The 23,551-nt window shown below is 56.0% G+C and overlaps 1 protein-coding gene across 2 annotated transcripts in view; it reads left to right on the plus strand.

Annotated features, from left to right (window-relative positions):
- Positions 1–23,551, plus strand: part of SZT2 (SZT2 subunit of KICSTOR complex) — a 51,704-nt gene that overhangs the window by 14,565 nt on the left and 13,588 nt on the right. For both annotated transcript variants that reach the window (XR_011256805.1, XM_069588845.1), the window contains exons 5-47: positions 1,572–1,703; positions 2,470–2,611; positions 3,019–3,125; positions 6,569–6,779; positions 6,975–7,145; positions 7,501–7,735; positions 7,908–8,037; positions 8,935–9,077; positions 9,328–9,480; positions 9,613–9,727; positions 9,931–10,148; positions 10,231–10,446; positions 10,838–10,916; positions 11,116–11,210; positions 11,474–11,642; positions 11,812–11,926; positions 12,048–12,161; positions 12,351–12,521; positions 12,644–12,738; positions 12,974–13,097; positions 13,189–13,353; positions 13,443–13,647; positions 13,976–14,091; positions 14,200–14,446; positions 15,260–15,401; positions 15,535–15,627; positions 15,773–15,851; positions 15,953–16,246; positions 16,414–16,555; positions 16,732–16,827; positions 16,916–16,979; positions 17,211–17,396; positions 17,724–17,894; positions 17,982–18,069; positions 18,168–18,239; positions 18,417–18,618; positions 19,438–19,537; positions 20,235–20,364; positions 22,111–22,263; positions 22,366–22,468; positions 22,554–22,659; positions 22,745–22,856; positions 23,393–23,511. Coding sequence is in view for 1 of the 2 variants with exons in the window: in XM_069588845.1 (XP_069444946.1) it covers positions 1,572–1,703; positions 2,470–2,611; positions 3,019–3,125; positions 6,569–6,779; positions 6,975–7,145; positions 7,501–7,735; positions 7,908–8,037; positions 8,935–9,077; positions 9,328–9,480; positions 9,613–9,727; positions 9,931–10,148; positions 10,231–10,446; positions 10,838–10,916; positions 11,116–11,210; positions 11,474–11,642; positions 11,812–11,926; positions 12,048–12,161; positions 12,351–12,521; positions 12,644–12,738; positions 12,974–13,097; positions 13,189–13,353; positions 13,443–13,647; positions 13,976–14,091; positions 14,200–14,446; positions 15,260–15,401; positions 15,535–15,627; positions 15,773–15,851; positions 15,953–16,246; positions 16,414–16,555; positions 16,732–16,827; positions 16,916–16,979; positions 17,211–17,396; positions 17,724–17,894; positions 17,982–18,069; positions 18,168–18,239; positions 18,417–18,618; positions 19,438–19,537; positions 20,235–20,364; positions 22,111–22,263; positions 22,366–22,468; positions 22,554–22,659; positions 22,745–22,856; positions 23,393–23,511 (6,120 nt within the window). In the remaining variant the exon portion in view is untranslated. The remainder of the gene's footprint in view (positions 1–1,571; positions 1,704–2,469; positions 2,612–3,018; positions 3,126–6,568; positions 6,780–6,974; positions 7,146–7,500; positions 7,736–7,907; positions 8,038–8,934; positions 9,078–9,327; positions 9,481–9,612; positions 9,728–9,930; positions 10,149–10,230; positions 10,447–10,837; positions 10,917–11,115; positions 11,211–11,473; positions 11,643–11,811; positions 11,927–12,047; positions 12,162–12,350; positions 12,522–12,643; positions 12,739–12,973; positions 13,098–13,188; positions 13,354–13,442; positions 13,648–13,975; positions 14,092–14,199; positions 14,447–15,259; positions 15,402–15,534; positions 15,628–15,772; positions 15,852–15,952; positions 16,247–16,413; positions 16,556–16,731; positions 16,828–16,915; positions 16,980–17,210; positions 17,397–17,723; positions 17,895–17,981; positions 18,070–18,167; positions 18,240–18,416; positions 18,619–19,437; positions 19,538–20,234; positions 20,365–22,110; positions 22,264–22,365; positions 22,469–22,553; positions 22,660–22,744; positions 22,857–23,392; positions 23,512–23,551) is intronic.

Consider the following 23,551-nt stretch of genomic DNA (forward strand, 5'->3'; position numbering starts at 1 on the left):
CAGATGTGTCCATTAGGAAGATGACAGTTGTTTGTGGCCAGTGAGAATTGGGGGCAAATTCTGGACTAGGGAGAACAGGCGGAAGATTATTGTGGCATGGCAGAGGAGGTGAGTTCTGAACAAGGACAGCCACTGTGGAGAAGACGAGGACTGAACTTAGGGAAGCCTCCAGGCCACGTGTCACTAAGTCAGCTAAGACGTGAGGCAACTTCCTCAAGATGCATCCTGCTGTTTTTCAAAACAAAAGTTGTCACATTTATACTATATGCCCTTTGAAGGAGATTTGGAAAATATATAAAATATATATATTTTTAAACCTACAGAACTTGATCATAATATACCTCCCAGAAATAGCTATTTTTGACATGTTGTGGAATGTCTGTCTTCTCTTTGAGTATGCATTTATTTCCCTCATCACCACTACTCAGTCCAGAGACAGAAGAAACGTCAAGCTTATTCCAAACACCCAGTTCTACCTCCTGCTCTTTTAACATATGATATGGGCATTTTTTCCACATCACTAAATATTTTTTGAAAACACAGTTTTAAATGACTGCTTCTCTTAGTATTTTATCGTATTTTCCGTCATTATATATTTAGCCAAACCGTTGTTGGACCCTTAGGTTGACTCAGTTTTCACTCTTCTGAACAATACAGCTCTGAACATTTTGCTCCTCTTTTCACAGCCCCAGTTCCCAGTCTTCCCCTCCTCTCAGTCAGGCCTTTAGTTGTCCAGAGTCCTGCTCTGCCCTCTTCTGGCTGTCCCCACGCACTGGCCCCGTTCTGAATGGAGAGTGAAGAAGTAGCTGTTGGGTGGGGGGGCAGGGGATGGGGAGAAGTGGGCAGATTGTCGGAGTCTGATGAGGACGGGGAGAGAGGAGAGGTCCCAAGGCCACCACCGGGGCCGCCAGGTCTGTATAAAACTTTTAGGATGGGAGAACTTAACTCATGTTGAATGTAGAAGGAAGGAAACCCCATGGAGAGGGAACCAAGATGTTAGACAGACAAAAGATCCAAGGTTAGATGGAGATATTAGCTTTGGGGAGAGAAAAGAGGAAGAGGAATCTTCTTCTTTGGACCCTGGAAGGAAGAACAAAAACACAGGTAGATGCAAATGACTGGCCAATGCTGAGGGCATTTTCGGTAGGTCAGAGAGTAGTGCACCCTGAAGGTTAGGGTGAGTGGGGAGTTCCTGTTGACTGGTTTCTTTCTCTGTGAAAATGGTGGCTGGGAGTTATCTGCTAAGGGTAAAGAGAAGGAAGGAACACTCGTTGGGGGAATAAGATTCTCAGCTTAAGAAAAAGAAAAGATCCAGAGCAGCTTCTTTGTGCAGTGCTTGGAAATCAACAAGAATAAGAATGTACGAGTGAAAAGAGGCATTTCCTGGCCAGATAGGGCAGCTTGTAGACAATGTCCTGGAGGCCAAGATGGAGGAAACTGGGAGATGTTAGTGGCGCCCCCACGCGGGAGCTTGGGGCAGCCCAGTGTGGCGAATAAAGAGGGAGGCCAGAGGGGTACTGCCCAGCGTCCCCCTGCCCTTCACATACCGCTCTTTCCCTTGTGCGTCTCAGGTGCTGGTCCAGGGCTGCCTTTTGGACCCTTCCCAGCGGGAGGTGTTCTTGCAACAGGTGTATGCGCAGCTCTGTCTCTTTGAGGATAAGGTGGCCACCATGCTACAGCAGCAGTATGACCCCCAGAACCAGGTATGTGGGAGAGAAAGCAGGTAGAGGCCGTGGAGAAGGAGGAGCTGTTAAGGGACAGAGGGGACAGAGGAAGGGCAAGCCAAATGTCATAGAGGGAGGAGACAGCAGAAAAAAAGGGCAAAAAGCCAGGGGCAGAGGGCGCCAGGGGAAGAAGTGCTGTGAGTGCGCACAGCAGGTTCCCTGTTGAAGAGGCTTACCAGACTCCCCAAGGCACACACTGTGGCGGGGAGAAAACGTGGAGGCTGTTTGCTTGTGTTTTTTCAGTCCTGAATCTTCTCCCCCCGTGGATCTGAGAAGCTGATTGTGGGTGACTTTGATTTCTACTATTTTGTATAATCTGGGATAAAGCTGCTTGGGTTCACCACAGTGCACGCTCTTATTCTTTCAGATATCTGAGAAGTAGCCAGGCAGATGGCAGGTCTGTGTGTCTGAAGACTTAATTCGATTGATGTAGTAATATGTATCATAATGGCAATGGAAGAATACGGAAAGGGGGCCTTACTGGCAAAAGGTGGGGAAAGCCTGCTCCAGGACAGTGTGGTGCTTCAGCTGGTGCTGGACGGCTTGCCCATCTGAGGATCGGCCTCCAAGCACACAGCAGGGGAAGGAGCATAGTCAGGACTTAGCCATACAGTAGGGGAACTGGAGAGCTCATAGGATTAGGCCTGTCTGGCGTGGGCAATGCTAGACTATCAATTCTGGCTTTGCTGTGGATGGGGTAGCAGCGCCATCTGTCCCATTCAATCTTTTCTGTGACTTGGGCCAGACCGAGGACCAGTCCCCAGACTTAGGGGAGCCCTCAGGCCGGAAAGTGGGCGTTTCCATGGTGACAGCTGATCTTGGGCTGGTCAGTATGATTCGTCAGGGCATCCTGGCACTGCAGCTGCTGCCCTCCAACTCCAGTGCAGGTCAGTAGGAGGAATGTTGGTAAGACTGGGGAAAGGGGGGTACAGGAAGGGTGGTGGTATTATCAGCAAAGATAGAAGTTCCAAAGGATTAGTGGGCTGCAGGGAAGCGGGTCTATTTCCTTGTTTATGAAAGGTAAGTGTTCAGTAGTGTGTATCTCGAGTAGCCCCAGCTCTGACAACCAGCAGGGATCCTGGTGGGAAGGAGCAGAGCTCCAAGATCACCTCTTGGGAGGAGTTTGGGACCCAGCCCTCGAGAGGTTGGAGCAGGAGGGAAGGGAAGAAGGAAAGGTATTGGAGGATTATAAAACACAGTGGTTGGTGGACACTGAGGTCCTGTCCCTTGGGCGCCTCCCTGTGACTCTGATCTGGAGGGACCCCAGGTCTGAGTCTGATGCTTGCTGCTCCAGGTATCATTGTGATCACGGATGGAGTGACCAGTGTCCCCGATGTTGCTGTCTGTGAGACGCTGCTGAACCAGCTTCGCAGTGGCACTGTGGCCTGTTCTTTTGTGCAGGTAAGGACTTTCTGGGAAGGAGGAGAGGAAAGTATCATACCTTACCAGGTGGAATGTGGCTGGTTACTTTCTTGTAGGCAGGGGTTTCCCAGGTAAAGCCAATAGCATAGTTCTGGAGGGATGGTGGGGATGGGGATGGAGCATCATGTCTAGAACAGGATATTAAACTGGTGGGAGAGGATTCTCATCTTTGTTCTTTCCTTAGGATGTGAGAGACAGCGTGTTATAGTAAGAAGAATGCAAAGTTTGCTGTCTGGCAGTCAGTTCCAGTCCCACCTCCCTCATTAGATTAGTTATTCCTGTTTCGGTTGCAAGGGTCAGAAAACCCAGCTCAAACTAGCTTAAGCAGAGGAGGGAGTATATTCAGGGACCTGCAGCCAGTTTGGATTGACAGGCTATAGGACAGAAGGCAGAAAGTGGAAAGTGAGGCTAGAGGGTAGGCATAGGCCAGAGCATGGAAAGGTGCTTCTGCTGTGTTAGAGGAGTTCCAGCATAATTGTGTGGAGGGAAGGAAAGTCACTTACTGGGTTTGTGTTTTATAAATGTCACTCATTGCTGGGGGAGGGACAAGAGTGGAGGCGGGGAGGCTGTTAATTGCAGTGGTCAGGTGAGAAGATCAGGACTTAAACTAGGGGAATTCAGGGTAAGAGAGAATGGGGGATAGCATTAAGGAAATGAAGGGGCGGCATCAACATGACTTATGATTAGCGAGATGTGAGGGGTGAACAAGAAAGAGGGGCTAAGGGCATCTCCAAGTTGCTGACTTCACTGATGACTAGGAGCCAGCAGAGTCAACAGAGCCGCAGTTGGGGTGGAATGCGGACAGGATGATGAGTCCAGGTGTGTGCATGTTGTTCCAGGCGCCTGGGTGTCAGCTTTGGAGTTAGGCGTGCCTGGCCGGAATCGACTCCACTTGCTGGCTGTGTGATGTGGACACACCACTTCACTTCTTAGGTGGATTCATTTGTAAACGGAGGTTGTAATAGCACCTTCCTCAGTGGGTGAGGTGATGCATTTGAAGGGTTTAGCATAGTGCAGAATTACGCAGTAAATGACTGCCGTTCGTAGCGGTTAGCAGCCGGACACACAGACCAGATACTCAGGAGTCCACACTAACTGAGAGATAGTTAGGATTCGGGCAGCCTACACATGGCATTTGAGAATAGATAAGGGTCCCCAAAGAACTTGGGGGCTACTGAGGTTTAAAGATCTTTCATAGAGAGGGGGCCCAGCAAAGAATGAAGAGGAAATAATCAGACAGAAACCAGAAGGCTCTGGTGTCAAGAATTTCAGGGTTTGGGGGAGAAAAGGAGTACTTAACAGCATGAGAGGCAGTAGGGAGATCATGTACAATGAGGAATGAAAAGTGCCCTTTGGGTTTGGCAGTTAGGTTATAGAAATTTTTTTCGAGGCTACTATAGTCCAGAGGCGGTGAGAGAAATGATTGCAGTGCGTGGAAGAGTGGATAGAAGGGAAGGATGTAAGACAAGTGTTGACATGTGGAATCTGGTTGTTCAGATCAAGGGAGGAGCAAGTGTGCTCGAGAGAGAGAATGGCAGCCTGAGGGGAGGATAGTGTGGAAAGAGAAGGGTGTTCTGACTTGTGTTTTAAGCTAGAGACTTCATGTTTCCAAAGGGCCATCGTGGAGCAGAGTTTGAAAATAAAGGAGAGGAAGCTGGATGGAGTGAAGTCCCTAAATTAAGAGGAGGGCGTTGGCTCAAAAAATAAGTTGAGGGATTCTTGGAGCAGAAGAGTGTCCTTGCTTCTCTGAGACTAGGATAGAAGTGAGGACATGTACTGTGAGGGAGGGAGGCAGAGCTGAGAAGGAGAAATGGCGCCTGAAGGACCAGCTGGATGGGGTGCCATACTCTTTGATGTAGCGCCACCCTACACAACTATGCAGTTTTTCTTCCATTTGGGATCCAACCCGTCCATCCTAAAGGAGACCAGTCCCGGGTGTCCATTGGAAGGACTGATGCTGAGGCTGAAACTCCAGTACTTGGGCTACCTCGTGCGAGGAGTTGACTCATTGGAAAAGACTGATGCTGGGAGGGATTGGGGGCAGGAGGAGAAGGGGACGACAGAGATGGCTGGATGGCATCACCGACTCGATGCACATGAGTTTGAGTGAACTCAGGGAATTGGTGATGGACAGGAAGGCCTGGCATGCTGCGGTTCATGGGGTCGCAGAGTCGGACACGACTGAGCGACTGAACTGAACTGAAGATCTCGTTTGGGATCTGGGTATAGAGCTTGTGATCCTAGTTGGGGTTTCCAGGTGGAAGCAGAAGAAAGGTGAGGAGGGCCTGGGAGTTGAGAATGTTGCATAAGAAGTTGCTTGAACATGCAGTCCAGGCTGGGTTGCTAAAAGAGGCCCAGGAGGACGTGGATAGATTTGAAAAGAGCAGTGGTTCAAGGCCTGGGAGTCTTAATGGGATCAAAGAGCAGCAGGAGGAGGAGGATGAAAGGAACTTAAAAATGGGACAGAGTTATGTGTAATCAGGGATGTGGCAATTGAGTTCACAAAGAGGAATTAGTTCCAGGTGAAGCCAGGGGCCAGTGTGTAGCTCTGGGGCAGGTGAGTGGAATAAAGTTCTTGGAGATGAGGGTTAAGGAGCTGAGTGGCCAGGAAATTGAATGAACCATCTGTAGGTGTCCCCACCTCTGGTCTCTAAAGCCTGGTGATCTGAGGTGGAGCTGATGTGATAATAATAGGGATAACTGGCACAGTAAATGTAATGCAGTCGAATCATCCTGAGACCACCCCCCTCAACCCTGGTTCATGGGGCAGTCGTCTTCCATGAAATTGGTCACTGGTGCCAAAAAGGCTGGGGACCGCTAAACTCTAGAGTGTACCTCCAAAGGACCAGCTAGTAAACATTTCAAGCTTTGTGGGCCATGTGGTTGTCCGAGCTGCTCAGCTGCGCTCTTGTAGCCTGAAAGCAGGCATGGACAGGGTGTGCTGTGTTCCCATAAAAGTTTATTTACAAAAGCAGAGGCTAGGCTAGGTTTGACCGCAGGTTGTATGTGGTTCTCCAGTCTCTGATCTGTAGGTTTAGTGCTCACACTACGGTCCACAGACCAGCAGCCTTGGCATTGCCAGGGAGCTTGTTAGAAACGCGAACTCTTAGGTTCCCACCCCAGGCCTCAGGGTTTTGTCTGCACCCTAAGGTTTGAGAAGCACCCTGTCAGATGCTGCAGTCTTGAGATGATAGGAATTTGGTGAGCCGTTGGCCAGAATCTCAGTGAGTGGGGTCAGGCTGGTATTTGATGTGGGGCGAGAGGGGTGTGGCCAGCTGCTGTTGGCTTCAGACAGAAGGGCTCAGGGAAGGAAAGCTGCGGCTGTGCTGGGGTGCGAGCCGCCACGCAGCCCAGCCTCTTCTTGCACTGTCTTCTCCGTTGCCTCTCTCGGAGCTAGGTCTCTACTTGCTCCCTTTCTTCAGGTGGGAGGAGTTTACTCTTATGACTGCAGTTTTGGCCATGTACCCAACGTGGAACTGATGAAGTTTATCGCCATGGCAACATTCGGCTCCTACCTGTCCACTTGTCCTGAGCCCGAACCAGGCAACCTGGGTCTGACTGTCTACCACCGGGCGTTTCTGCTCTACTCCTTCCTGCGCAGCGGGGAAGCCCTGAACCCTGAATATTACTGCGGTGAGGGGCAGACTAGGGCAGGTGTGGGAACCGGGGGACCCTAGTGTGGACCCAGAGATGATGCAGGGATCTGTCCAGGGCTCGGGTCCCCGGGCAGTGTAACGGGGCTAACTTCGCCCTGTTCTCCGTCAGCTAACAGGTAACACTGTCCCCTGCCCGACCCCTCCCGCCCCCTGCCCCCCGCCCGGCCCCTAGGCTCTCAGCACCGCCTGTTTAATGAGCACTTGGTCTCCGCAAGCAGCAACCCTGCCTTGGCCCTGCGCCGGAAAAAGCACACTGAGAAGGAGGTTCCGGCTGACTTGGTCAGCACCGTGTCTGTGCGGCTTCGAGAGGGCTACAGCGTCCGAGAGGTCACACTGGCCAAAGGTAAGGTCCAGGCCCTGCCGTATCCCACACATCTAAACAGAGCAGGAGAGCCCCGTGTAACCATGCACGGCAGACTCTGCCTATCAGTTGAGCTGGGCTTGCTTCTCTTAGCATTTAGCTTCCCAGTTCCATCTCCTTCTGTTCCAGGTGAGTCAGCTGAGAGTGGTGTAGTGTCCTGGACTTAGCTTTGTTTTCAGATTTTGCCTGCAAACTTCAGTTTGTGTCAGTTGGTAGGCTCTGGGCCTGCACTCTGTGGAACCAGGCTTGGAACCTCTGGCTAGAGTTCCATGCTGTAGGTGGAGGTTGTGGACAAGACTCAGCCCCAGGCCCTCTTCCCCTCCTGCTTCCCCTGAAGGCGGGTCCCAGCTGGAGGTGAAGCTGGTGCTGCTGTGGAAACACAACATGCGCATTGAGTACGTGGCTACTGCACCCTGGCCCCTGGAGCCTGAGGGCCCTCGAGGCACCCGGGTGGAAGTGACAATGGAAGGCGGTTATGACATCCTGCATGACGTGTCCTGTGCGCTGAGACAACCCATTCGCTCGCTGTATCGCACCCATGTTATCCGACGGTTCTGGAACACACTGCAGAGGTAAGCAAGGTCACCGCTTAGTGACGGAGGCCCCACTTGCTGTGTGGAGGGGTGGATGTGTGAAAGCGGGGTCTGGAGAGAGTCACCCTGAGCACTCGGGGCTTGTGTCCAGACTCCCAGGTGCCCCTGGGGCTCCCCTCCCCTGACTCTCCGGGTGGCCCTTGCTCTGCAGCATTAACCAGACGGACCAGATGCTCGCCCACCTGCAGTCCTTCTCCTCCGTCCCAGAGCACTTCACGCTGCCCGACAGCACCAAGAGTGGAGTGCCTCTCTTCTACATCCCACCCGGCTCCACCACCCCGGTGAGGGGCCCTGACGCGCATTCTCCCTGTCCTGTGCTCACCCTCTGGAGCCCAGAAGCACGTTCATTTTCCTCACCTCTGAGGCCCCCAAACCAGGAACTTGAGCCTTCAGAGCCCCCTCCTCCCCACCCCCACTGTCCCCCCCAGGGGAGGAAAGAGTCTCTAGAGAAAGGTGGCCCCCAACAGATCATTGGAGTCAAAGGTCAAGACTCACAGAATGTCTCAGTAGTGGTCTCCCAGCCAGCTGCAAGCCCTCTCGCCGTCTCCACACGCATCCTCCAGCCTCCCCCACACTTCCAGCCAACCACTGACTGCTGTGCTTCTCAAGGACTGTGGCTCCATTTGTCCTTTGCTTTCTCCACACTTGGCCTCAGCCATCAGCCTAGCACTGAGGGGCTGGGGGCTTACTCTAGTGAATCATACCCTCATTCTAAGGTCCTGCCATCACTCAGAGGCTTTCCCCCAAAGTCAGTGATGGAAGTTTCATCCTGTGTCTGGATTCATCTTTAAGAGGCCACACAGCCTGTCCCTGGGGTCGTTTGTCTTAATCTAGCCAGTGGTCCCCAACCTTTTTGGCACCAGGGACTGGTTTTGTGGAAGACAATTTTTCCACAGACTTGGGTTTGGGGTAGTCGTTTTGGAATGATTCAAGTACATTACATTTATTGTGCATTTTATTTATTACTATTATTTCAACATTTCCAGCTCAGACCATTAGGCATGAGATTCTAGAGGCTGGGGGCCCCTGACCTAGCCTTCATATTGGAGGCAGTTTCTGCCTCTGTCCCAGGCGGGGCTGAAGGTTCCTTTAGCCTTACTCCACTGCTGCCTCTGACCCCGCCCACCCCAGGCTCTGCTGCCGCGTGGAGGTCATTCACGAGCTCTTCCTGCCCCCAGGTGCTGTCGCTTCAGCACAGTGGCTCTGACTCCTCCCACGCCCAGTTTGCTGCCTACTGGAAGCCAGTGCTGTCCATGGACGCTAACTCGTGGCAGCGCTGGCTGCACATGCACCGCCTGGTGCTCATCCTGGAGCATGACACGTGGGTATCCCTGGTCAGGCCACAGCCTGGGTGGAGGAGCAGGGTGCGGGAGGGGCGCGAAGTGACGGGGAAGGGAGGCAGTGGATGAGCCCATACCGACTTGGCCAAGGAAAGCGCCAACCGTCCTAGCCCTCCTGCTCTTGAGCCTCCAGAGCCTCAGACAGGGCCTGGAAGAGAGAAGTAGCAGCCTGTCCCTCTCCCCAACGCCTGGGGCCGGGACGGCTGACTGCACCGCACACCCTCTTCCCAGGCCGATCCCCAAGCACCTGCACACCCCGGGCAGCAACGGCCGCTACAGCACCGTCCAGTGTAGGATCTCGCACTCCTCACTGACCTCCCTGCTCCGTGACTGGAGCAGCTTCGTGCTGGTCGAGGGCTATTCCTACGTGAAGCTGCTCTCCAGGTGGGCGCCGTGATGTCCCCTCCTCCCCCCAGCCTGTGTCTCTTCCTCTCACCCCAGACCCTCTCCCTCCTTCCTCCTAAACCCATCTTCTCCCAACCGAGGGCTGCTCACAGACCCTCCATTTCTCCCCAGTGCCCCAGACCAGCCCCCTTCCTCCTTCTACATGGTCCGCATCATCTCCAAGGCCCCGTGCATGGTGCTGCGCCTGGGTTTCCTCATCGGCACACCAGCACAGGCTCGGCACAAGGTGAGCGGGGCCCCGACTCACTCTCCGACCCACGAGCCCTGGAGTGTCGACAGGCTGCTTCTCCCCAGCACTCCCGGGGCCAGTCGAAGGAGGAGCCCCCCAGACCAATAAGCTGTGCAGCACCAGGCTCTCCCACCTCGTCCGTGGACCCCCTTCTGCGTGTCCATACCAGATGGGAGGGTGTGATCACAGTTTCCCCTCAGATTGTGTCGGACTTGCGGGAAGAAATCCTGCGCCTGCGTTTCCCCCACCGGGTTCAAAGCAAGGAGCCAACACCCAAGGTGAAACGAAAAGGGCTGGGGGGCACCGGTGGGGGAAGCTCTCCCTCCAAGTCCCCCCCAACGCTGGGGCCACAGCAGGCCCTGTCTGACCGGCCCTGCCTTGTGGTCCTGCATAAGCCGCTGGACAAGCTGCTCATCAGGTTGGTAGAGAGGGTGAGGACCGGCCAGGAACGTGAGCTGAGCATGAGCAGAGGTCAACTGGGAATTGCCCTTGTTGCCCAGGTATGAGAAGCTGCCTCTGGACTACCGGGCACCCTTCTTGCTGACCCTGGAGCCGCCAGGGCCACTGCCCTTGGTGTCGGGCCGCTCAGCCTCTTCCAGCCTGGCATCACTGTCCCGCTACCTGTACCACCAGCGCTGGCTCTGGAGCGTCCCGTCGGGGCTGGCCCCTGCGCTGCCACTCAGTGCCATCGCCCAGCTCCTTTCCATCCTCACTGAGTACGTCACTCAACCTACCGGGCCACAGCGGGCAGGGAGGGAGCAAGCGTCAACGCTGGGCTTGGATGCTGGCAGAAAGCCTAAGCCAGACACGGCCCCTCCATCTGCCCTCATCTCTGAGGCCCTCGCTCTGCAGCAGAGCCAGCACAGAGCAGGCGTGCTGCTCCCCTACCCACCGCCTTTCCCCACAACTTGGTGACTTTGGCCCCTGGTTCTCATTGGACCTGCTGCCCCTGAGGGACCGGTGGTTTGAACAGGGCCACCAGCAGACAAGTCTGCTTGGATGGCCACTGGAAAGAGGGCGTCTAAGGGGCATCGGAGGCCAGGGTTTGCGTGCTGAATGTCTCTCCCCATCTCATCCCGTCCCACCGCTGCTCCTCCGGGGCCTCAGAGTCCGGCTCTCAGAAGGGTTCCACTTCGCCTGCAGTGGGGAAGGCATCATCACCATGGTCCTGGAGCTCCCGATTCAGGTATGTGCCATCCCTCACATCCCACCAAGGTCCGTCGTCATCCCACGGCTACTCGCTTCTGAGCGGGTTCAAGGCTGATGGAAACACTGCCTCACTGGGACCCTGTGGCCTGAGGCCAATCCCAGGACAGTGTGGTGAGGGGCCTAAAGTTCTGAGGGCCAGGGCTGGGGCGGGCCCAAACTCTCCCCTCCTGTCCCAGAATGAGCCCCCGGGGCAGGCTGCGGCTGAGGAGAGGCACACGTGCGTGGTCCAGTACATCCTCTTCCCGCCTCATTCAACCTCCACCAAGGACAGGTGAGCCCTGACCCCCCGAGCCACCTTGCTCCAGTTCCCCTTCCCCCTACTGCCCTCTGAAGGTCTATCTCCCAACCTTGAGAGTCAGGGCAGGGGATGCTGTCTTCAGACGCTTCATCGGGCGGATACAGTGACAGAAGGCCATGTGTGAACTGTGGCTGTCCTGTGAGCCCTGGCCTTCCCGCGCTCTGTGGGCCGACTCCTGACCAGGCGGCGGTGGGTGGACTCCCCTTTCTCCAGGCTTAGAGTCCTTCCTTCTTTAGCTTCTCCACAGATGATGACAACGATGTGGAGGTAGAGGCCCTGGAGGGGGACTCGGAACTCAACCTGGTCACCGAGGTGTGGGTGGAGCCGCAGCATGGACGGGTGGGACCTGGCCCTGAGAGCTGGAGGCACCTCCAGGACTTGACGTACTGTGAGATCCCTCGAGCTGTGAGTGGCCTCGGAGGACCCCAGCGCTCCCTAGTCCCCTGGGAGTAGCACAGCCTGATGGCTTCCTGGTCCCTCTCAGTCTCTGTGTTCTGAATGTCTGTGTTGGTGGGGCCTTCCTTGAGAGCTGGAAGCTGGGGTTCACCCCTGCCCTCTGCTACTCCTCCCCTAGCTCCACCCTCGGGACGCTGCCTGCATAGGCTCCATGCTGAGCTTCGAGTATCTGATACAGCTCTGCCAGAGCAAGGAGTGGAGTCCCCTGCCCCCGGAGCCAAGGGTCTCTGCCGGTCAGTGGGGAGGGGCCCCTGGGCAGGAGCCAGGGAGGAGTGGGGAGAAGCCAGCTGCAGACGGGAACTCCAGGCCTCCCTGTGCTCGTCTCCCCCCACCCCACCCCCACCGCCCTCCCAGGATTGGACCAGGGAAGAGACGCCTGCGTCCACGAGATCCCTTTCCGTTTTGACCTCATGGGACTGTTGCCTCAGTGCCAGCAGCTCCAGATGTTCTTCCTCCTGCTTTCCAGAGGTGGGTGAGCCTTGTGCCTAGAGAGCCAGCCAGCCAAGGGGTGTTAGAGCACAGAAAGCAGATGAGTCTGCGAAGGAGCAGAGAGTGTTGGGGGCGGGGGCTGCAGGAGGGCCGGGCTGGCCGGGCCGGAGCCGGGGGTCACTGGGCAGCAGGAGGCCCTGGGTGCTGAGCGGAGTGTGTGTTGGGCAGAGCCAGAGGGCATCCCTCCGGCCGAGGCGCCCTGTCCCGCCAATGACATGGTGCTGTGCCTGCTGCATGGCTGCCTGGGCCAGGAGCTGAGTGACCGGGAGCTCCCGCTGCCCGCCACCGACCAGGCGGCTTTCCTGCACGGGGTGCTTCGGCGGACCTGCCACAGTCCAGGTGAGCCCCTGCCTCTTTCCAGCTACCAGACTCTGCAGAGCGATTCCCGTCTGGGTGCTGGCCTCCCCTTTCCTGCACCTCAGAGCTCTGCTCTCTCCCGTCCACCTCTACCTTCATTGTAGGTCCAGAGGGGCCACCGGTGGGGGACCCTGGGATCCTAAAGGATCAAGCAGGCAGCAGCGCCCAGCCCATCGGAGACCCCGGTCTTCCCACCCCGGTCAGCACTGGTGCATCGGGCCTTCATCATGGTGACCTCCTGCCATGCCCACATGTTCCCCCCCAGCTTTCTAAGTCTGGGGAGGCTGAGTGCTGCCCGCCACTGACAGGGTGCCGCCATCCCTCGTGGTCACCAGTCTTGCAACCTGTCCCTGAGCATGGAGTCTTGGGCAGAGAAAGAGAGTGGGCATTGGGTGGTCCCTTCAGACGGCTCTGATTTTGTTTCTCTCGTACAGAGTCCAGGCCCTCCTGAAACTCCCAGGCCCGTCAGCTCTGCCCAGCCCCCTCAGTGGCGCTGCTATGCGAGGCTTGTGACCCCCCAGCATGTTTTTCTGACTTTCCTCCCCGCGACCTTCTCAGGTACCAACTGTTGGCCTCTCTCACTCGTCCCCTCAGCCCCCTCACTGGCCCGCCAGGCAGCTCTGAGTTATGTCTTGCTTTTCTTCTGCAGATGTCCTGCATCTGGCTTCATATGGCCTAGAGGGACCCCCTCAAGAGGAGACAAGGCCTAAGTTTGGGGATTGGAATGGGGCCCCCAGCATGAAAGATCTGGCAGGAACTGGGGTCACGGTGACAAAGTCCCAGGTCCCCACCCTCAGTGTCACCCCAGCCAGTGGTAAGTCTGCTGACTCTTAAGTCAGTTAAGCAGCAGCAAGAATGGGAACAGACAGAGGGCTGGATGCCATGGGCCACTCTTGCCCACAGACAGTGCCCAGAATTCAGGAGAGCTGAGCCCACCCTTCTGTCAGGACCTACCAGCTTACCCTGGGCGCCAGGCTTCACAGACAGAGGGTGCAGATGGGCCCCGGACCCGGTGTCCTGTCTACATCTATAGCTGTTCTCTGGAAGCATTGAGGGAGCAGATGGTTGGCGTGCAGCCCCCTCAGGCACCCCGAGATCTCATCTTCCGGTGAGTGCCCTCCGTGTTGACCTAGGTCCTTTCCCAGCCCCCAGCCAACCATGGCCCCCAGCCAGCCATGGCCCCCAGCCAGCCATGGCCCCCAGCCATTGCTCAAGGGGACAGACACACAAGCTGATGATCAGTGGCAGGAGCTCAGCTTCTTGGCCGTGTCCTGCCTGCCCAGTGCTGGACTTCCTTCAGCTCATCAGCTGAAGTCTCTGAGCCGTCACTGCATTTGGTAGGGACCTAGGGACAATCCACTGGAAGGTGGGGGATGGTTACGTGTGGGCTGTCACTGAGGGGAGCTAGCCAAGCCCTCTCTTTCCTCCATTCCTAGGACTCAGTTCCTCGACCAGCCTTCCCTCTCCTCAGCCTGGATGGAGCCCAGGCACAAGGAGGCAGCCAACCACTGTGCCTTGCTACAGGAGCACGCACAGCGATGCTATGTCCGTGGTGAGTGTGATGCTGTGGCAAGGAGAAGCCCACTTTGCAGATTACGGACATGGGGACTGGAGAGGTCCTCACAGAGCTTGACCTCGTGGCCCCTTCCGCTTCCCGCAGGGCTGTTCCGGAGCTTGCAGCAAGCACAGAGCGTGACCTCGCAGGACCTGCTGATAGCAGTGGATGCCTGTGAGGAGCTGCTGCAGGAGATAGACATCACCCCATTTCTGCTCGCACTGTGCGGCCACACTCGGGGTTTGCCTCATGCACCCCCAAGCCCCGGTCCCCTCAGCCCAGGGCTCTTCAGCAGCAGCATGGAGGAGGGCCCCGAGCCTCGGGAACGAGCTATCCTGGCTTCTGAGTCCAGGTTGGGATGGTTCTTGAATGATATATAAGGGGGCACACAGACAAAGCCCCTATAGCCCGGGGCCTCTTGCCCTGGGGAGGCAACCAGCCATGCTTGGCCACTGGTTTCTCACCTCCTGCCCAGGCTTCTGTCTCCCATTCAACATGGGCAGCAGTCTCCCCATCTTACTTTCCTTGTTCTCCTAGCTTTCCTGTTTTGATGTGGAGTGTTGAGCTAGGTTAGTGGTGGGGAGTTGCCAGTGGCCATCAGTGAAAGCAGAAGCTTGTTCCGAGGATATCCAGATAGTAGTGATAATCCCCTAAACTGCTGAGTCTCACAAAGACAGAAACTGTTGCGTGAGAGAGGCAGGCAGACAGCTGTGTGTCTGGTGTCTACAGGGGTCAGCACTGGGGAAACGGAGGGAGCGGAGGGATGAGTGCACTGGTGACGCCCAGTTCCCTCTCTGGAGGCCTAGATCCCCCACCTTTCATGCCCCTCAGATGAGTGCACTTTCTTCCCACCAAACCTTGCTTCTCCACCTGGGTCTCTCTCCCACGATGAGTGATCTCTCCCTCCACCCACTGGTCCAAGTCAGAAAGCCAGGAATCAGCCTTGCTCAGTCCTCTGTTGCACAGAAATGTCCAGCCACTAAGGAATATGGAAGTTAGAGTGGAGATGGGTGGGCGGGTTCTCCCGACCTCTCCTGCCAGCGTCCTGTGCTCAGCACCCTTCTGAGAGGGAGAGGCAGGCCGTTGTGCGCTGCTCCCATTTGGGAAGCAGGCTCCTCTAGGATGTGATGGTTCCTAACACTTCACTACCCCCCACCCTGCTCAGCATAGAGACTGAGGACCTAAGCGAGCCTGAGTTTCAGAGCACCCGTGTCCCTGGGCATCCAGACCCGGGCCTGGAGATCTCTCTGACAGACGTCTGTCAGCTCAGAGGAGAGGCCCATGATGCTCTTCACAGCCTCATCCAGGTGAGGGTAGAGAGACAGAGCCCTGGCTGGGCAGTGGTCCCTCATGGTTGGGGGTGTGTAGGTGTTTGTTCTAGGATAGGGGCAGTGTTCAGCCGAATAGCAGCTGACATCGTAGCCTTCTAACCCCAAACAGGAGAAGTTCCTGGAGATCAGCAGTCTCCACTTCCGCACCGTGCCCTCCAACCCCCACTACTTCTTCTATTGCCCTCCATCCAGCAGGCGTGAGGTGAGTGGCCATCTCCTTTACCTCCCACCCTCCCCACAGCCTGTAGCCCCTGAAACCGTGCTTGGCCCACCCAGATCCTCCCGATCCCTGATCCTTGGTCCCCTGAGGCCCACCTCAGGTAAGGCTGCCCCTTTCTCTTGCCCAGGATGAGGGCCCCCGGGATACAGTCGACAGAAAAGTCAGTGACTTGGAGTTTTCAGAGGCTGAGCTCATAGGAGAGGAAGGTACATAGGCCAGTGGGTAGAGGGGCAAAGGCGGCTTCCAGCCAGCATCCGGGGCCTCCGCTGCCAGCCTCTCCTGTTGACCACGTGACATGCGTCTCCAGGAGACGCATCTGCCTGCTGCGTGGTCACCGAGAGTGACCCGGAGCTGGAGGTGGAGTACCGCGAGAGCCGCGAACCAGACCTGGGGCCTGCCGGGCTGGACTCCGCCTCACTGTCAGACGCAGACACCGTGAACCCCGATGAAGACTCCTTCAGTATCCTGGGGGGCGACTCCCCCACGGGGCCCGAGAGCCTGGGGCACGACCTGCCACCGCTCTTCCTGCACCTCACGTGCTCCGTGCGGCTGCGTGGCCGGCACAGCTCAGTGCCTGTGTGCAGCCTGCCCACCTGCCTGGGTGAGTCTAGAGGTCCCCAGGGGAGGGCCACAGGGCCTGGGCCAGCCTGCCTGCCTGCCTGTCTGGGGGTGGGAGAGAGCCTCTGGGTATAACTCTTTAGCCCTGGACACTTAGAATCTGTGCTTGTCCCAGGGTTCCAGTGACCCCTAACCTCCCCCCTCTCCCAGGCCAGGTGCTTTCTAGTCTGGAGGGGCCCCCCATCGGAGGCCGAGTTCCTCTGCGGGACCTCAGTGTCACTCTGGACGTCTTTGTGCTGACCTTGCCCCTGGAAGTGGAGCTCCCCCCGACCTCAGATCCTCAGCACCACCGGTGTGGCAGCAAGTTTGGTGGGGGGTCTGGGGCCTTGTTAGAGTAGGGGAACCATTAAGGAATTTAGGGGTGCCTGGGGACTAAAGGTAACTTAAGGATTCCAAGAAAGGATTGCTGAGGAGGCCTTGGGAGGATGATAGGTGCTGACCTTTGACCTTTGCTCCTGTCCTGTTCAGGTCAACATCTGAAAGCAGTGCGTCTTTCCCTCGGTCCCCAGGGCAGCCATCCGATGATGGGCTGGGGCCCCCACTGCCGCCTCCAGGAGAAGACAGGTATTTCCTTATCTCCCTCTTAGACTTCCTTGCTCCCCATTGGTTTTTGTCCTCTGGAAACCAGTATGTAAACCTTTTTTCCAATTAGGCACCCAGGACTGTCTAATTTGGCCACACCCCACAGACTGGCTGTTGAGACCACCATGAGTGAGGTGAGGGCCTTCCCTCCCCCAGCCTAAGTAATCGCCCCTCAGCACTGTAACTGACACCCTTTCCATCAGATGGTGACGTAAGTCACCCCCTTTATTCTGAGGTCCACTGAGGCCTGTCCCAGTCTGTGAGGCAGAGTCTCTTCCAGTGTCTTCTGATGGAGGAGTGTGGTGACGCCCCAGTCAGCATGGGGGGTGCCCCTCACCACTCCCTGTATCGCTCTCTGACCGTAGATCCGCTGGCTGCTGGAGGATGAGATGGTGGGGGCGCTGCGAAGAGGGGGCGTCCCCCAGAGCCCAGCCCTGCACCGCGCAGCTGCCCACATCCACAGCTCACCTGGACGCTCCACCTGCCTGCGCCAAACGCTGCCCCTGAGTTTTGTATTTGGGCCAGAGCGTTCTCTCACACAGTTTAAGGAGGTATGCTGCCCTCAAGATGCTCCCTGGTCACCTTGGGGCCCGTCCTTCCCCAGGCTGCACGGATAGAACCGGAAGGCCCTCTTTCGGTTGGAGTCCACCTCCTCACGCTGTGGTCTGACTCTGACCCCATGCCTGGCGGCCCAGCTCACCCTTGCCCCTGGGCCTGTTGAGTCTTGGGCGAGTCACTGAGCCTTTTCATAACTCTCAATGGGGATGCTAGTGTGTGCTTCACTGGGTACTTGTGAGGGGTCTGATGAGGAAGTGTGGGGCCCACCAATAGGGAGAGCTGCTCCTGCCTAACTTCTGCCCTTGGCTCCTGCTCCCTAGGAGTTCCGCCGCCTCCACCTCCCTGGTCATGTTCTTCTTGAGGACCCTGACAGTGGCTTCTTCTTTGTGGCAGTGGGCCAACAGCCAGGTGGGTCCCACAGGGAGCTTGGGACTTCTCCGGCCTGGGCTTGGCGCAGCCAGGAGGACAGGGCTGAAGGCCTCGAAGGGGAGGTGAGTCTTGCCTGGGCTCACCTGCGAAAGGAGCGGGTGGTGGTGGAAGTATGGGGCTGTGCTCCAACCTGACCTCCTGACCCTCAGGCCCTGACAGCCAGCCCCCAAGCCCCTGGCTCCCCAGAGGATTCTCAGAGCCCCCTGCTCATCAGTCTCCCCAACCTGCCCCAGGGAGGTAAGAGAGGACTTGCACCTTCCTTGCCCTGCAACCGTGTTCAGAAAGCGTCCTTGGCAGGATCGAGAGAGGCTCCAGGCTTTCCCTTCTCTTCCCAGGGAGCCAGGCTGGGCCCAGCCGGGGACTCAGTCTCATGTCCAGTCAGGGCAGTGTGGACTCGGACCACCTAGGTAAGCTGGGGCAGAGCAGGGAAGACCAAGCTGATGGGAAGTGGACTCAGGGCCGCATAGTGGAAGGTCTGGGCAGGTCCATCAGTAGGGACTAACCCAGGGGGACCCACCAAGGTGATGCATTTGGGGCTCACATGAGCCTAAGGGTAAGGTTGAACTTAAGCATGTTTGACACAGGTTACGATGGTGGCAGCAGTGGCTCAGACAGTGAGGGTCCCAGTGAGACCCCAGGTGAGAAGCCCCCCTTCGTGTTGCGGACCCCACCCGGGCTGCCACCTCCACAGCCTTCGCTCATAGGCCTCCCTGGACCCTGCCTGCCTGACTTCTGGCTCATTGTCCGGGTGCTGCAGGACCGTGTGGAAGTGTATGCACATGCGAGGTAAGGAGCAGCTGGGCCCTGCAGCCTGACGCCGACGTTAGCTTCTCCCTGGTCCCACAGCTCCCCTCTTCAGTGTTGTTAGAAGGCTAGACTTGGGACTGAGGTTTTGGGTAGGGATCTGACTTGTGCTCCGAGGCTGGGGGCTCCTGACCACTTCCCACATGTTGTAACAAAGCATATCACTCCGCGCTTCTAATGGAGTTGAAAAGCTGATGAGGATTTTGGCTCCTAGCCAAGCATTAAGAGAATCTACAGTTCACAGCAGCCCAGGAGCTGTAGGTATATAAAAATAAGGGATAATAGGTAGTATTTAACAAGTACTTGCTATGTGGCAGGCACTGTGGTGTTTGTTATATGGATCCGTCATTTGATCTGTAACATACCTGCGAAATATTATTATCCTTATGGTCAGAATGAAGAAACTCCAGCACACATAGGTTATATTATGCTTGCTCAAGATCCCAGTTAGTAAGCAGCAGCACCATACTTAGGCATCTCGCTCAGTGCTGCTCTAATCATGGGGGTGGGCATGTTAAGAGAAGGGAGGCCCACCATTCTGACAAAGAAGATCGGAGGATAAAGAAGAGGTGAACTGCGTGAGGGAAACCTCAGGTGGTGCCTACATGGAGGCTGGTGAGGCAGGCCTGGAGCCCAGGCTTCCAGAATTGCTGCTGAGAATTCCATCTTTCCTAGTTCCCTTCATGTTTACTTCCCCTTGTCCAGTCCTCCTTCCTTTCCTTCCTCTTGGTCCCTCCTCCCATGACCTCCTCCCCCCTCTTCCTCCCCACTGCAATTCTGTGTCTGATGCATCCTCCCCAGGAGCCTGATTCGGGAGGATGCGGGGCCAGGCACCGAGTGTCGCCACCTGCAGCAGCTCCTGGTGAGGCGAGTTGGGGAGATCTGCAGGGAGGTCAACCAGGTAAGGGGCAGGGCTCCCCAGGCATGGGATGCAGCCCAGATGAGGAAGGAGTTTCCAGGAGCTTGACTTTCAGAGGCTGTTGATCCAACTTGGATGTTTTCTTTGACCCTTAGTTACTGGGATGCTATTACTCCCCAACGTCCTTACAACCTGAGGAGCTCTCCAAACCCACCCCCACAGTGGGTTACTCTCTCATTCCCTTCCAATGACTGTGAGATGCTCCCTCTCATTGCACTCAGCTAGCATTAGGGATGAGATAATAAATTAAGACAGAGGGAAGCTTATGTCAAGTGGGGAGAGATGGATATGAAACAACTAAAACACAAATTATTTCCGCTGAATTGTGAAGGCTTCTGTAGAGGAAAAGCAGAGACTGTGAGAGCACTTAACAGGGATCTGACCATCTGCAGTGTCAGGGAAAGCTGGGAAGAGATTTTTAAGCTGAGATCTGAAGGGCAGTAAATAGATTCTGGCAAAGAGGAGGGACAGATGTTCCTCACTGGCTTCAGCGCCCAGAGCCCAGTGACTGTCAGACACCATCTCTGAGCTCCCAGTGATTACTGATGCTCTTTTTGACCTCCGACCCCCCAGAGATAATGGGCATTCTCTCTAGCCTTTGATCACCCCTCTCCACCACCAGCAGCAGTGTATGCAGGAATATTTCAGTTCCCTGAGAGCTGGTTCCTTCTTCTCTTAGCGGCTGCTTCTTCAGGACCTGCACGACAGTCATGTCTGCAACTCTCTTCTGGTGGCTGAGAGTGAAGAAGATCTGTGGCGTAGCGAGACCCCCTTCCACTCCCGCCAGCGGGTACCACTGCCCAGCGATGGTGAGTCCCACTCAGGAGCCTGCCTTTACCGAAGACTGCTGAGAAGCTGGGGGCAGACTAAGTAACTCACCATTACTTGGTCCTCGGTGCCAGGAAATACAGTGAGAACAAGGAGAAGAGGACAGAAAAGGATCTCCAGGTTTGGCTGCCACGGGGTCATCAGTGACTTTAGTGAAAGCGCTTTCAGTGGAGACAGGAGTAGGGAACCAGAGGAAGTGGGGCCATGAAAGGGTGTTGGGCTGGAGGAGCCGGGAGGCACTCCTCTTTCAAGTCGCCTGGCAGTGAAGGGAGAGGCAGATAGATCCGGTGAGACTAAAGGGAGGTGGGAGGCAAGGCAGGAATTTAAAATACGGCAGAGACTTGAGCATGTTTCCGTTCCACGGGAGAGAGCCAGCAGAGGGGGCGCCGTGGAAGAATACAGGAGAGAAGGGACCCGGAGCAGGCGCCCCTGTGGCCTGTCTTCCTAAGGGCATGCCTTGTTTTCTGAAATGACCATCTCACCCCTGCAGGGTGATGGCCGGGGCCGAGGAAAGGGCAGGGGGTGGTGGGCAAGTAGGCCACCTCACAGGCAAGAACCCCGGAGGGGTGGAGCCTGAGTGCCTGTAGGATTTGCCCTCTGATTGGCTGTCCCTCCAGACAGGCAGGCACAGAAACCTTAGGGGTTAGGAAACACAGGATCATCTACTTGAGATGGGAATCAAAATCTCCACACTTCCGCTCCCTTCTCTTATTCCTCACAACCTCTCACCCCAGCTCACAGAAAAAAGCCAGATCATGCCATTCCTTTGCCTTTCTCCCTCAGTTCTAAAAGTCACGTCAGATCACTCCTTATCTTTAACATGCTCGGCAAGGCTGTAGACAAACGTTCCTAACAGCTACGGGAGAGCGCGTCTCTCAGCACATCCTGGGATGTGTTCCATATCAAAGCAGAATCCCCATAATTGATGGACTTCCCAGGGTTTAGAAGACATCTTCTGCAAATTGAGTATGAGCTGCGTCCGCCAAGCACTCCTTCCCAGTGGCTCCCAACAGCCCGGGATGTGAGACTAGTCGGAGCCCAAACCCAGCCCTTCCTCGTTTTAGTCTTTCCATATGGTTTCGCTGAAACCCTTAGCAACCAGCATTCCAGTCCAGACTCTGCAGCCCCTGGGTGTCCTGTATTCTGCTCACATCTTAGAGCAGCTTCTCTAGGAAACCAGATTGCCACCTTGACCTACTGGAAGGTTCCTCATCAACCTGGAAAGGGTCGATCAAGGCCGTGGGCTGCAGCCACAGACTCTGGCAAAGAGCCACCCAACCCTTCGGGTTTTCTGGGCTAGCTGTCCTCCAGAGCAAAGGGTGTAGTGTCCCCCCTGCTGTAGGGGTATGTGAGCAGTCACGCACATTCTGTTTTAATGGGGTATGTATTATTGCACTGCCCAATGAATACATGAGTAGGATATGTTCTGTATTATATTCTGACAGGCTCAGAGTGTCCTGGCAGCATCCTCAGGATTATGCTTTGCCTTTCCTGACACCTCTTCTTAGCTCCTTCTCCATGTCTTCCTGAGATAGTTCTGAAAACCTTTGTGCTATGACCTGTCTTCCTAAGAGCTTATCTTAATACCCAAAGCGACCATCTTTCCCCTCGCAGAGTGATCGGCCAGAGGAGTCGGGGGTTGAGGACAGGTAGGCCAGTTCACAGGTGAGAAGTCTGAGGGCAGAGGGCTGTGCCCTGTTTCTGATCCACCATCTCCTGTCCCCCAGATTATGCTGCTGATGAGAGCTGTGGGCCCCGAGGGTACCTGGCCGCCACGATGCAATTTGTCCCTGGCCATTTCTCCTGTGACGTCGTATGGGGAACCGTGATTCGAGTCCACTCACGCCTCAAAATGGGACCCAGCATGGGCGTCTCTCGGGGTATGTGATTGGCATGAGAGGGCAGGTGGAGTGTAGTGGGGTTGTGGTTGGGGGTGGGGAATTTGGAGAAAAGAGTTTTCTAAACCCTGGTTCCCCCTACAGCCATCCAGGCCCTACGCTCTGTGCTTAATGCCTTCTCTGTGGTGAACCGGAAGAACATGTTTGTTTATCAGGAGCGAGCAACAAAAGCTGTGTACTATCTGCGGTATGTGAGTCCTGGGAAGCCGGGCTACAGCCTGAGGCAGTGGAGGAGCTGTTGTCCAAAGCCCTCCCGTGCCACTCTTTCCCAGGCTCCTGGAGACGTCCTGCAGTGAGCGGCCGTGGGACAGTGACGCCCTGCCCCCATCCCTTGCTCTGTCCCGAAGCCAGGAGCCCATCTGTTCCGAGGAAGCCTTGGCATGTATCTCCCACTCCCTGATTCCCCCGTGCTCCTGCAGACTTTGCTCCCTGGAGCCAGGCCCTGACCACAGTTTGCCTGCAGGGTCCTCGTTCTCCCCTGGACATGGCGTCCAGCCGCAGTTCCGATGCTACTCGTCCTGTGGGCCAAGTGGACAGACATATCCAGCTGCTGGTGCATGGCGTGGGGCAAGCAGGTGAGGGGAGTGGCCAGATGCAGTTCCACAGTTGTCTGGGACTTCTTACACTAGCTCCAGGCCTCCCTCGAGCAGGAGCTGGGTGGGAAAGGACAGGCTCCTGAGATGTTGAAGGGTAGGACCTATAGCTGGCTAAAATGCACCCAGATGTCTAAACTGAGTGAATATGTGGATAGATGGTGGTCCCATTGGCCAGATACTGGGGCGGGTTTGGGATACATTGAACCCAAGGTATCCAATAGGCAACTGGCTCATTTATTTATGGCTCAATAAATGTATACTAGCCTTGGGCTAAGAATGTTACTGATGAGATAGATGCTATTATTATTCCCACTGTATAGAGGGGGGCACCGAGGCTTTGAGAGGTAAGACTCATCTGTCACATGCTGAGTAAGTAGCTTGGCAGAACTAGAACTTAGTGCTGGCTGCCTCTAGTATACGGCAGCCTGTTTTGAGTCTGGGGTTAAGGGATGAGATGGAGTGGCTGGATCTTCTGCCAGCGAGCGTCTCCGCCTCCCCACCATGGCTATGTCCAGGTCCTGAGATCACAGATGAGCTCGTACGGGTTCTGCGTCGGCGCCTGGATGAGGCCACACTAGACGTCATCACGGTCATGCTCGTGCGGAACTGCAAGCTGACACCAGCTGATGTGGAGGTCAGCTCCCTCCCAGGCTCCCTGCGTGACTCCACCGCAG

This window comes from Ovis canadensis, chromosome 1, assembly GCF_042477335.2.
Source record: "Ovis canadensis isolate MfBH-ARS-UI-01 breed Bighorn chromosome 1, ARS-UI_OviCan_v2, whole genome shotgun sequence".
Taxonomy (NCBI): domain Eukaryota; kingdom Metazoa; phylum Chordata; class Mammalia; order Artiodactyla; family Bovidae; genus Ovis; species Ovis canadensis.